General features: G+C 40.2%; 2 protein-coding genes across 4 annotated transcripts in view; both read left to right on the top strand.

Moving 5' to 3' along the window:
- TMEFF1 (transmembrane protein with EGF like and two follistatin like domains 1) overlaps window positions 1-2,416 on the top strand; it is a 93,026-nt gene extending 90,610 nt beyond the window's left edge. For both annotated transcript variants that reach the window (XM_070459370.1, XM_070459369.1), the window contains one exon: window positions 1,294-2,416. In XM_070459370.1, the coding sequence (XP_070315471.1) occupies window positions 1,294-1,378 (85 nt within the window). In that variant the 3' untranslated portion in view covers window positions 1,379-2,416. The remainder of the gene's footprint in view (window positions 1-1,293) is intronic.
- Window positions 1,641-11,834, top strand: CAVIN4 (caveolae associated protein 4). 2 transcript variants are annotated; one of them, XM_020908124.2, is made up of 3 exons: window positions 1,641-1,733; window positions 2,975-3,337; window positions 10,162-11,834. In XM_020908124.2, exons 1-3 carry the CDS (start codon window positions 1,713-1,715, stop codon window positions 10,837-10,839), a joined length of 1,062 nt encoding a protein of 353 aa, XP_020763783.2. In that variant the 5' UTR covers window positions 1,641-1,712; the 3' UTR covers window positions 10,840-11,834. The 2 variants fall into 2 exon arrangements, with proteins under 2 accessions (XP_020763783.2, XP_020763782.2); XM_020908123.2 differs by having other exon boundaries at window positions 1,643-1,733; window positions 2,888-3,337.
- Window positions 11,835-13,465: the final 1,631 nt, after the last annotated feature.

Raw genomic sequence — 13,465 nt, 5'->3', positions numbered from 1 at the left:
TCACTTATCCTGTGGTGACTGTTACATGTGAGGAATCTTCCTTTAAAGGGATGTTCCCACTGACACATTTATGAAGACTGCAGGAGTGACATGTTCTTCTCTTACGCTTGGCATCTTCTTTCATGTTGAATATCACCTTGGCCAAACCCCCTTATTGTGTAGATGAAAAAAACCGCTGGTCTCAGGAACTTGTCTGGTTTTACGGTGAGTTTGTGGCAATTGAAGATTGCCATCCCTCCCAGTCAGCATTCCCATGTGAGAAATGGAGTTGATTCCAGCCCTGTCTACCTCCAAGTGTTTTTATGAGGATAAGTAAGGTAAAATTTGTGAAAAACAGTATGTAAACTGGAAGTGTTACCATCAAGGCTTTTACATCAAGACAAAGTCGTGCTCTTGGAAAATGGGTAAAAACCTGGAACTTTAGGGTAGAAGTTCTCATTGTCTCAAGAATTTCTTACCATTAGATTATAAAGTTCTTGCTGGAGGAGATTTTAGAGGTTAGTCCAACTCTTAATATTTTGCTTATAGAAAAAGGGGGGTTGCACAGCTAGTTTCTAGCAGAGCCTAAACTCAGAATTACTGGAGCTCATCCAGCCTCCTTTACTCCGCGTTGTGTAGTATGTAGCACTTTGTCCACAGTGAGAGCTGGTCACGTTTACATTCCAGTGGGCAGGCACGTGGCATGACAGGCTTTAACGCATCACAGAGAAACATGCCCAGAACCGCATGAGCAGGCTGAGAAGTAGCTCTTACCCCCTGGTTCTGTCCTGGCTTTTGTGGTTTGTCTCAGCAGGGTGTTGAAGGACTTCTGAGTTACCATCTAAAATAACTAGGCATTTCCTGTATTTTCTGATTTGAGGTTAATAAGCACATTTCTCCCTGATTTCTCCTTCACCTGAGCTGTCCTTGTCATTTTGAGGGTGTTGTCGTGCTTAGAGAAAGTACATGAGCTAGGATCCTTTCTACTGTCGCACGTTTACATGTTACCAGTCACTGTGGTTTGGTAATTGCCAGGCCAGAAGAAGGGTGGCAGTTTCTCTTGGGGATGCACACGCAGTGGGAGACCCTGGGAGTGAGTTTCATTTGTGTTTATACCTGCATTGCATGTCTAATCCTGTCACCTCCCAGCTTTGTAGGAAAGACGGCAGTCTGACATGATGGTCTGTCATCAAGTAGCGTCTGTTTCCCTTTCATGTGATCATATGCTATATGGCTTTATGTGTGGAGTGTGTATTAACCTGGAAACATTTGAAGTATCCTAAACAAAATGACATTTTCCTTTTTTCTTAACAGAAAATGCCCTAAAAATAATAGAGGACGACGACAGAAGCAAAACCTAGGTCATTTTACTTCAGATACGTCATCCAGAATGGTTTGAACTGGTGACTTTTATATGTACACTGACCATGTGATGTACATTTATTATGTCTTTTTTTAAAGAATGGAAATATTTATTTCAGAGGCCTTATTTTTGGACATTTTTAGTGTAGTACTGTTGGCCCGTATTTAGAATATTCAGCTACAACAGTTTTGGACTGTGTAGTAGTCTTTGTTTTATGTTTTTAAATACAGAAATTGATTTCACAAATTTGTACCACATGGTAATTCTAAGACTTGTTCTTTACCCATGGAATGTAATATTTTTGCAAAGATGGACCACTTCACAAATGGTTACAAAGTCATACCCACTTCTTCCACAATGACCACAGCAAATGACCAAGCATGAACTAAAGGTAAAGATGTTTACAGATTACTTTTCTTACAAAAAAAAAAAAAATCTAGAAGACACTGTGTTTAGACATTTCAATGTTTTTGAGATTTATTAACTGATTTTTTAGACACTGCCTATCGCATGAACTATAAAGTTGTGTGTGTTAGATGTAAAATATTTATAAGATGTATGGACTGGAATTTGATCATTTCTCTCTTTGAAAAAATAATTCTGAATTAATTTTTAAAAGTATATGGTAGCAATGATGAAATGGATCACTGAAAAGTAGACTTAGATGTTGTGAAAATAGTCTGTTCAACAAACAGATTGGAATAAAGCCTACTCTATCATTTAAACTACTTTAATACACATTCATTTTTAAAGAGAGTATTTGTTTTAACATAAATAAACCAATGGTATCAGTGTTTGTGAATAAAAAATGCAAAAATGATTGTTAACAATTGGTGCTCTTTGTGTGAGCTTAAAAATCATCTCAGACCTCTCTCCAAATTTGTTCTGTAGTAATAGCTATACTAATAGATTGTTGATGTTTAAAGATCTGAAGTGTGAATAGAATGTGTTCAGCTGTTTAACATGTAGTTTAGGTATTCAGAAGTATGCATGTAGAATTTAAGAATATGTTCAAAATATTAATTTTAATATTTGGTTTGGAAAAGCATGTTATAATATAATGTTTTCACTATATGGCCTCTGTTCTGGTGTGTTTATTTACTGCATTCTTTGATACTGATATATCAGTACATTTAATATGTGAGATTAATGAAAAAAACAGATTTTTGTTCAGAATTCCCATCTGCTTTTTATAAATAATGCTTGAAATTGTCTAAAGGCAAAAGGCTTCACCCATCACTTAAAGTTTGCTTTATTTAGTTATTTGGCTTCTAGGCTTAATATTAGTAACATGGTGGCTTTAGGGAACTTTTCTTTTTAAGAAGCTTCCCTCTTCTACCCACACAGTCTTATTTGAGCCCTTTAGTCAGTCAGTAAGCATGTTTGGAACAGCACCCAGTGCTTTGGGAGGGTTCATATTGCAGAACAGTCATGTATGGGTATTTGTAGTTACAAATACTTGACCAGCCTCCAGGGGCGGGGCTTCCAACCCTTTAAGCAACCCTGTTGCCCGTTATCAAGCTAACTTTTTGCTCTCGGTGCCAGAATTGATTGTGGTAAGACATCTTTCACTGAGAAATAATTAAAATGGAGCATAATGGGTCGGCTTCAAATGCTGATAAAATCCACCAGAATCGCCTGTCGAATGTGACGGAAGATGAAGACCAAGATGCCGCTCTCACCATTGTGACCGTGCTGGACAAAGTCGCTGCCATTGTGGACAGCGTGCAGGCCAGCCAGAAGCGGATAGAGGAGAGACACAGGGTGATGGAGAATGCCATCAAGTCCGTCCAGATTGACCTGCTCAAGTTTTCACAGTCGCACAGCAACACGGGCTATGTCATTAACAAGTTGTTTGAGAAAACCCGGAAGGTCAGTGCTCACATTAAAGACGTGAAGGCCCGGGTGGAGAAGCAACAAACTCACGTTAAAAAAGTTGAAGCTAAGCAAGAAGAAATAATGAAGAAGAACAAATTCCGTGTGGTCATATTCCAGGTAAGCTGTGTGTTTAACTCGATGACTGCAATCTTTTGCATCCTTTAATGGCCAGCATGTCTTATCCGAGTTTCCAGTGTCACATGGTTACTGTTGTATACATGTGTGTGGTGGAGTTCTGTATCAACAGGGATCTCAGGATAAAGCCATTTCTCTGTTAACTGGTGTACTATCTTGTCAGTGTTTTGAGCTTCTCAGCCATTCCATGTAATATGAACTGTGGATCATAGCTGAGTCTATTTCTTGCCTTTGAAACTTAATATTGGTAATCCGCTTTGGGGATATTAGCCATATTAGCCTGGTGCCCTCTCATAGCCTTTAAGAAAGTTAGAACTAGAAGATAGCTAAGAAGCCTCCAGTTTAAAACACCTCTTAGTTGTATGGGAAAAAAAAAGAAACTGAGGACCTGTAGCCCCTCAGTGTGGTTCTTCCGCTTGCTCTGGAGAGCCTGGAAAGCCCTAAACAGTAAAATGTAAACTTCGCAGAAATTAATTTGTCTATTGAATTTTTTGTATATAATAATGTGTAAGTCACAGTTATAAGCAAAACAGTATTTCTTAATGAGCAATCAGACAGTTATGTTTTTTCTTATAGTTGTACAAGCATAGGAGTCACATAAGTAATTCCTTGTATTTGATTCTAATGTCTCTTAGCTGCTTTTATATGGTAGTTTCCATGTGACATTGTGTAAGTTCCTGTCTTACCCTGCACTTAACCCTCATGTTTTTTGAGATAGGAATGCATTCATGGCAAATGCCTAAAACCTACTATATGTTTTAAAACTCTTACAAATCAAAAGGGAAACGCTTGAACTCTCATGGTAGAAAAATTGGAAAGTCATCATCAGTCAATTCACAGAAGACCAAATAAATGAGCAAAATTCCACTTTCACTTATTTAAATATTTATAGTTATTGAGACATATTCTGAGTTTAAGAATAGGAAATAACACGCACTTTCATTTTCTGCTAGTAGAATATTAATTGGTACATTTCTGGAGGGTAGTTTTGGTAGTATGTGTTAGGAACCTTAAAAATTCACAAACCTTTTGGCCTGAAAATTTCACATCAAAGAACTTGCTGGATGCGTAAAATCAGGAATGTGTGCAGGGATGTTCACTGGTGCATGTAGTGTTACCATGCTGTATTTTTTAAATGGATGGATGCCCATATGCATAGGGGAAAAGCCTAGAAGAATAAAAACAAATTGAAATAGGAACACAGTTGGATTATGTGGGCGGGTATTTGTAAGATACCAGGGATGTGGGCCATTAATGCCCCAGGAGATTCTTTATACTTTAGTCAGTTCTCTGTAGCCCACTGTTGACTGGTAAGGTTACACTGGCATGGTAAGTGGTATTTTGGATTTGTTGTGAAGAGCCTGTTGGTTATTTAGGAGAAAGAATGAGAAGAGAAGGTTGCTGATTTCAGAGGTAGGCAGGTTGGACTATGCCATCTGAAGGGCTTTGCCATTTCTTCCTGCCTCCCCACCCCGCAAGTCCCTGAAAGTTCTTCTCCAGAATTTTTTTGGGAACACACACACACACACACACACACACACACACACACACCTGTCATCTTACTGTCAGAAGCCTTTAGCAGTGTATGTAATGGGTCTAGATTTAGTACAAGAATATAGTCTTCATTCTTAAATTCACTTTTCCAAGGGCATTAACAGTCATGGGTATATCTCATGCTCCACTTGCATGGGGCATGCCAGGAAACATTCGTGGTATCCAGCATTTCTCCTGAGAACCTTTGTGTGAAGAGTAGACCCGGTAACAATCAAGGTTTACAGTGACTTAATAAAACAAGTTTTTGAAAAGTCCTGATTGTCTCTTGTGTGTCTGTTGACATACGATTCTTTTTTTTAAAAGTTGTTTCTATATTTACCTGTTTATTCCCTGAAACTTGCTCTTTTTTTCTTTTCTTTGAGCCCTAGCAGTTACTAAAATGAATAAAAGATGGTATGAAAAAGCAACTGAGAGGCATAATGCTACGAAGAGTCTGTGAAATTAAGTTGAGCAGAGTAAGCAGCCCTTTGTCAATAAGCAGTGGCTATCATGTAATTGAAAGTGCTTGTGAAGAAAAGATACAGGCAACTACCAATGGATTTGGGGATTCTTAGATGTTGGAACACAGCATACAGCATTCATATGCTTCTTCATAGCAGTTAAAATTCTTACAATTTTTTTTGGCTGCTCCGCTTGTGGGATCTCCGTTCTCTGACCAGGCACTGAATCTGTGCCACGGCAGTGAAAGAGCCAAATCTTAACCACTAGACCACCAGAGAATCCCCAAAATTCTTAAAATTTATTCTCATAGTTAATATATGTCTATATATACATAATTATATGTGTGTGTGTGTGTGTGTGTACACACACACACACACACACACACACACATGTCTTTATTGAGACTGTGCTTCTACTAAAATTAACTTGAAGCTGAGTAATTTAGCTGTAACATGCTTACCTTTCCATTTGGGTTTTTCCTCAAAAAGATTTCACTGGATATATCTTTTGGTGGCAGACTCTATTGGTACTTTATTTCCCACAGTTGTGTACAGTGGAGCTTTTACCTAATCCTGGACATTGGCTTTGAAAAAAGTATCTGTTCTGTATCATACATTATGATTTCTTTTTGAACATGCTTTCACCTTGGTGACCTTGTCACCATGAAAGCCAGGAAGGAGGATTATCATACCTTCTAACAATTTTGCTTACTAACCACATGCCTTTGCTTCCCAAATGAGGTATTAGGCCTTTCTCTAAAGATAAGTTCCGGACTTGTAAATATTCAGAATTCTCCTAGCTATATTACTTTCATAATCATGGCTACTATACTCCAATTCATAGTACTTGTTTTGTTACAAAAATCATCTTCTTACCTAGAATTTTACATGAAAAGGTGCATAATAATTATACTTGGAAATCAACTATAATTCAACCCTAGTTGTTTTCAATTATTATTATAGTGTATTCACCACTAACTCATGATATCTCCGATGCATAGGTGTTACAACAAATAGATTCACTAGACAGATGCTTTCTCTGACTTCACCTCTGTTTTGTTTTTAAGCCTGATGTTGTAGAGTTTGTTGTGCAGTTGAAGAAGGGTTTGTGATTCCTGAGTTTAGCCAGGTCTGATTTCTTTACAGTAGGATTGTGAAGGTTTTTCTCACCAAACAGTAATGATTCTTCAGCTCCGTTCCTAATACCTCCTCAGTCCACACCCACACACTCAGGGCTGCTGAAGCTGCTCCCCGTAGCAGGTGGTCAGGAAAGGAGAGGAATAAAGTTGCAGCTTCTAACTGATTCATCAGAGAGCTATCAGATACCCACCTTTTTTTTTTTTAAGCTCCTAGACTGTCCAATCCTATAGCCAAATAATTAAATCCTAAATAAGTATGCAAAGAAATAAAGTTCTGGGGAAACCTTCTTGACTATCAGGCTGACTGATAGGTTTTGGAATGTATATGAATATATTTCTTACATAGTAAATTTTTTTCATTGAATAGATTTAATCTGGATCTCAAAGTAAGGTTACATTTTTTTTGTTTTGTTTTAGATTCATTTATTCATTTTTTTCTCTTTGGTAGGTCTTCATTGCCACACAGGGCTTTCTTTAGTTGTGGCCAGCGGGGGCTATGGCGAGCTGGGGCTAATCTATAGCTGTACTATGCTACAAAGTGGCTTTTCTTGTTGCAGAGCACAGGCTCTAGTGTGTGTGGGCTCCAGTAGTTGTCACACACTGGGCTAGGTGTTTGAAACTTGTGGGCTCTAGAGTGTGGGCTGAGTAGTTGTGATGCATGGACTTAGTTGTGGACCGGAGGTTGAACCAGTGTGTCTCCTGCATTACAAGGCGGATTCTTAACCATTGGACCCCCAGGGAATCCTGGGAGCATGGTTTCTTTTAAAAAAAATTCATGGGTTCAGTTAGAAATCTCATGATCTTTAAAGCTTTTCTGGTTTAGCTTTAAAAGTAGCCTGTAAATAGTGAATTGAGGTCCTTTAGCAGCTGTGTTTTTGGGCTCATTCTCAAGGTTACTAGTGTCTGCCAGTTCAGTCGAGTTCTCATCCTTACCCTTTGACACATTGACATAGTTGTTCCCTCCATCTCTTCCTCTCTTTTGCACATTTGTCCTCCCTTCTTAAAACTTCATTCCCCTGGGCTTCTTGGGGTGTCCCTCTCTCTTGGGTTTCCTCCTGCCTCACTGGCTGATGTTTTTCCATTTTGATTCTTTCTCATCTCTTCCTTCTTATCTTTAGGTCCAAAATCCATTTATCTGTCTATAACACCAAAATTCAAAAATTTCTAAAAATAAATTTTTTGTAATTTATTTGGCAGCAAGACCTAACTTGACCTGAACTCATTTGAAGGCAAAACCCAACCTCAGGTAGCATGGGGCTATTTGTACTCTTTTTGCCACCCTGGAGTGAATGTTGTATTTTTTTTTTCTTCCCAAGATCTCACTGGGAATATTATATATTATTTTCCCAAATCTCAAATATTCTGATTTTTAAAAGGTATGTTGATTACAAGGAGTTTTGAGTAATGGAGTGTAGACCCACTCACTCAATCTCTTGGTGGTCTCTTTCAACTGGTCATGATTTTTAGTTTCATCTTTATATTAATGATATACTTTATATTAATGATTTACTAGATATAAATCTCTAGTCCAGACCTCTCCTGAATTCCAGACTTACAAATTCAACTGCCTACTCGTCGTCTCTGCGTGGATGTACAGTGGGCATCAAAGTCGGCATGTTCAGCATCTTAGTCAGTCTCTGCCTCCCACTGTCTTCCCAGTCTTAGTGAAATGCAAATCTGTCCTTCATTTGCTCAGGCCCTGGACTTTAGAATCATCACCCTTGACGTCTCCACATCTCAGTCTAGCAGTGGATCCTATTGACTCCTATCTTCACAGTGGATCTGGAATCAGACCCCTTCTCACCACCACCTCTGCCAACACCCTGACGTCTCTCACCTGATTGATCTCAGCGGTCTCTGCCTGCGCTCCCTGCTTCTCACTACCCTCGACTGCCTCATTTCAACAGGGTGACCCTTTCACAGCATGAGTCAAATCATGTCACTGTTTTCCCCAAAACATTTCAGAAGCCTTCCTATCACACTCGAAATAAGAGCCACAAGCATTATTGGCTACAGAGCCTTCGGTGCGCTGGCCCTCTCGCTCCCTCTCTTACCTTCTCTCCTGTTGACCCTTGACCATTTTGCTTCAGTCACGATGCCTTCTTTGCTTTCTCTTTTCCTCCCTGGGATATGCTTTGCCTTCAGGTCTAGGCTTGGATGTCACCTTCTGAGACCTTTCTGAGCATCTTCCCCAGTGTATCCCCACTCCCCATTTTATTTTTCATCTTAACATTTATACCATCGAACATATATATAGATAACTTGTTTATTTCTCTTTCTGAGAATATAGTTTCTTTTATTGTTTTACTCACAGGAGGTTCTCTGTGCCTAGAAAATTGAATGGTACATTGTGGGTGCTTAGTAACAATTTGTTGAATGAAGGTGTGTGTTTCTTTGTTCCAGCAGTCATTTGTTGAGCATACCTACTATGTGCAAGGCACTCTGATAGATGCTGGGCATAAATCATAAATAAGATACACCTCGGCTTTCATGGAACCTATTATTTAGTGAAGGCCCTAGGGAGATATACATAAATGAGTAGAGCTCCAGTTCAATTCAAATTGTGAAAAATATTGTTAAGTAGAAGATGGTTGGATGGCATCACCGACATAATGCACATGAACCTGAGCAAACTTGAAGTACAGGGAAGCCTGGCGTGTTGCATTCCATGGGGTCACAGAGAGTCGGACACGACTTAACTGAGTGAACAACAAGAAGTACTTTTGTGTCGTTTGGGTATAAATTGGAGACAGAATTGGTCTCTTGGGGAGGTTGGGCATGTTTGACTCAAAGATTTTGTTTACAAAGTTGAAAAGAGCATTTAAAGGTATTTAATTAAGGTAGCAAAAACCATGTATACGAAGCTGTGGAGGGATGAGAAGAGCATGTGTTGAAGGGGCTAAGAGTGTTTCTGTGGCTGGACTGGAGGACTGGGAAAGCAGGTGTAGTTCAGACCAAAGAGCCGTCTAATTATACTAAAGAATTTGAACTCTTTGTCCTTTGAGTATTGATGAGCTCCCAAATGTTTTAAAGTAGAGGAAGGATGTGATCAGATTATGTTTTAGGAACATTTCACAGGAAATACTTAGGTGATATGGTGGTGAAGCTATTTCATAAATTCAGGCCTGAGATTACAGAGCTTGAATTAAGACACTGGTAGAGGCAAGGAGGAAGGAGGAGGGAACAGAGGAATTATTAGTTGTTAAGCAGTGTTACCGACAGCACTTGGTGACCAGTTGGATGTTGGATGAGAGCAGGGAATATTTGGGACAGTGATTCTGAGGTTTCTCTCTGGGTGACACCTGGAGGTATTAGTGCTGAGAGATCCAGGAAAGGGTGATGGTTAGGCCTTGATTTTTGGATAAGTTACGTTAGAGGTGCCTGCGTTATATCTAGGTGAAGAAGTCTGCCTGCCAGTTGGAAATGAGTCTTCATCTTAGGGGAAGGGGAGAGGTGAAGGGAAGATTTGTGAGTCTGCTTGCCATTGGATTTGAAGGTAGAGCAGTGCATAACGTTGCTCAGGGTGAACTTGGGAGATGAAGAAAAAGAAACCTTGAGAAACACCAGCATTTAAGGAGCGGGTGGAGGATAAACAACCTGTGGAGGAGATTGAAAAGGTGTGACCAGAAGGTCCAAGAACCCATGGCTAACAAGCTTGCTTTCTCTCCTTCAGGAGGAGGTTCAGTGTCCGACGTCCCTGTCTGTCGTGAAAGACAGAAGCTTGATTGAGAGTCCAGGGGAGGAGGACGAAGTCTTCGATACCCCAGTTGATCTGTCTTCGGACGAAGAATATTTTGTTGAAGAGAGCAGGTCTGCCAGGCTTAGAAAGTCAGGCAAGGAGCGCATTGATAACATCAAAAAGGCCTTTTCCAAAGAAAACATGCAGAAGACACGGCAGAATTTTGACAAGAGGGTAAACAGAATTAGGACTAGAATAGTGACCCCAGAGAGGAGAGAGCGGCTGAGGCAGTCGGGGGAGAGACTGAGGCAGTCCGGGGAGAGACTGAGGCAGTCGGGGGAGAGGTTTAAGAAATCTATTTCCAACGCTGCTCCCTCAAGGGAAGCTTTTAAGATGCGTGGCCTTCGGAAAACCAAAGACCGCGCAGTGGCTGAGGGTCCAGAAGAGGTCAGGGAGATGGGGGTGGACATCATTGCCAGGGGCGAGGCTCCGGGCCGCATCGGTGAGCTCTACCCCGAGGCGCTCAGTGAGACAGACCCTGAGGAGGCCAGTGCCGCGCATCCTCCCCAAGAAGGCAGGGAGATCTCGACCCCCGAGCCTCTAAAAGTTACTTTTAAACCCCAGGTGAAGGTAGAGGATGATGAATCTCTTTTGCTGGATTTAAAGCAGTAATTATAAAGAGGAATTCAGTATATTATAATCGTAAGTCTCCTTAATCACACAATCTTAGTTTAATTAGTATAGTCACTTACATGTATATGCCATGTAGGAAAACATCAATGATATGCTTGCTTCATTTCTTAGGTTTAAAATCTTCAAGATAATAAGTTATTAATATACACTTCCTTGTAACTTCCTGGGGAATTCTTTTTTTTTTCCCCCTACCCTGGAGAACATTTTTTTAAATCTCTCCTCCCCCAGGGCTTATTTGATTCTATCAGCTTTCTCTCTTAGGTCACTCTCATGGCAGCTGTGGATTTTTAAGTTCCTTTCTCTTGCCCATCAAAAAAAAATAGCTTCCTAGTGAGGGCCAATTAGGTGTTTGCTAGTCTACAACAAATGAAGGGCAAATTTGTGGCCATGATTTATTTGCAAGTCAACTCTTGCTTTTGGTCTAGATTAATACAAGGGGAATAACTCATGTGTGGATTTTATCTATCTGTTCAAATCAATAGATCTGTTAGTAAGTTAGCAGTCACACCCCTTTTTGGTGCCTTTGCATAAAAACATTGAAGTGCTGGACTCGATCACTTGGTTCTGGCATCAGAGCCTTGCTTATAGCGAGCCACTTGGCAAGTCATCTGCTAATCGTCTGGTCAGTGAAATGAAGAGAGTTCACCTGTCCTGCCCACTCCAGAAGACTGCTGTGAAGATTAATGAAATGTTACACATTCTGGGGGGAGCCAAAACCATTTCCAGAGAAAAGAAACCCCATTGGTTCCTCAAAAAACAGAATGGAAGTCATTACATCTTCTGAAAAAGCCCTGAGCTTCAATCAGTGAGGACCTAGGTGGGACAGACACTAAAGTTGGTTTTCCTTTTCACAGAATCAGGAATGAAAAATAAAGGTTTGGGAGACGTCTTTTTTGTCAGAGACTAAATCCAGATCTTGGGTTTGAGTTGGGTCTTAAAACATTTCCTGGAAAATTCTTCTCTGATTATTTCCTGCACAGATCTCTGCTGGACTCGGGCAGCATGTTTGAGCATCATGAACCCTGCAGCTGTGGCTGTAGCTTCAAGAGGCCTCTCTAAAGTCGGTCCTTGTGCAGGGTTTGGAAAGGACCTCATATGTTCCTGATTTCTGGAGTGAACACCTCAAGGGCCCACCTGTCTAAAACACTGTTCAGGGAGTTCATCACTGCTGCTTTGGGAGGAAGCCAGATTCTACCTGTCAGTTAGCTGTAAATCTGACTGATCAGCTAACTAGCTGATCCAGAAGTAGATATTATTGTTAAAGAGAAAAATGGTCATACTGGTTCTTCAATTATGTATGTTTAAATCTTTTGATTTGAGAAAGAGAATAAATGGAATTACGGAATTTGAGGAATTTGAAGAGTTTTGGACAACAGCTTTCAGATCAGTTTTAGATGGTCTGGTAGTAACTAAAAATTGTACACGCACACACACAAATCAGCTTTAAAATATTTAACTGAGTTACCCAGTTATTTGGGTTTGGGAGTTTGATTCAGTATCATTTCCTCTTCACTGTGCATGAATACATAAAATCGTGAATTGTTCATCTCATTATCTTTTTATAAAGTGTATACAGCTTTGAATAATACTTCAAAAGGAATAATTTTTAAAATGTTATGGTTTAGCCAAAGCTTGGATGCCTAATCAAATATTTCCTTAAAGCCATAATAAATTTGAATTAAAAAAGATATTAATACAAAGTTTGATGTCATTGTCCTATTTGTAAATATTTTTGCTGATGAAAGCAAACATTATGGCATGAATTTGATATAGTAACCCTGCTTACAATAGATATGTTTCTAGGTTAAGCAGAATGTAAAGAAGTTATAGGCTATATTTTTTCTGGCACTGTGCAGAGTAATGGAGAAGGAAATGGCAACCCACTCCAGTATTCGTGCCTGGAAAATTCCATGGACAGAGGAGCCTGGTGGGCTGCAGTCCATGGGGTCGCAGAGAGTCGGCCGTGACTGAGCACATCAGTACAGTATGCAGAGTAAATATCAGTTGAACTAACTTTTTTTTGTTTTTTGCAGATACCACTGTCAAGTAATTTTTGCCAAGTCCCTTTGCTTAGTGACTCATGATAGAACCAGGCTTTACATGTTAATGGAATGTTTCCCACATAGGGACATCTGAAATTTTGATGTAGAAGACATTGTAGCCTGGTCAACTCTTCATCATGGTGGACTTTGAACAATTTCCATGTTCCCAGAGGTTCATTGTAACTTTTAAAATTTTATTTTAGGCTGTGCTAGGTCTTCCTTGGTCGACGGGCTTTCTCTAGTTGTGGCAAGTGGGGGCCACCACTCTCTAGATGGGGTGTTAGTCTCCTTGTGGTGGCTTCTCCTGCTGTGGGGGACCAGCTTTAGGCACGTGGGCTCAGTAGTTGGGGCGCACAGGCTTGCTTCATGGCATGTGTGATCTTCCCAGACCAGGAATCAAACCCATGTCCCCTGCATCAGCAGGCAGATTCCTAACCACTGGATCACCAGGGCAGTCTGGTTCATCCTACTTGACAGTGCTTGTTTGGTACTAGGATTTTCCCCTCTGTGTTCCTTCTGTCTCTCAACATGTCCTCCCATGTTTAGAGCACTCCTCAATTCTA

The sequence above is a fragment of the Odocoileus virginianus genome, chromosome 31, assembly GCF_023699985.2.
Source record: "Odocoileus virginianus isolate 20LAN1187 ecotype Illinois chromosome 31, Ovbor_1.2, whole genome shotgun sequence".
In the NCBI taxonomy this organism is placed as follows: domain Eukaryota; kingdom Metazoa; phylum Chordata; class Mammalia; order Artiodactyla; family Cervidae; genus Odocoileus; species Odocoileus virginianus.
The sequence above is the reverse complement of the archived record's forward strand: the minus strand, read 5'-3'. Positions and strand labels throughout refer to the sequence as shown.

What these genes read in the sequence shown, in the direction of transcription:
- CAVIN4 (XM_020908123.2), top strand. Translation starts at nt 2,930, where the DNA reads ATGGAGCATAATGGGTCGGCTTCAAATGCTGATAAAATCCACCAGAAT. An exon ending in TCCGTGTGGTCATATTCCAG is followed by an intron (nt 3,338 to 10,161) that starts GTAAGCTGTGTG and finishes TCTCTCCTTCAG; the next exon opens with GAGGAGGTTCAGTGTCCGAC.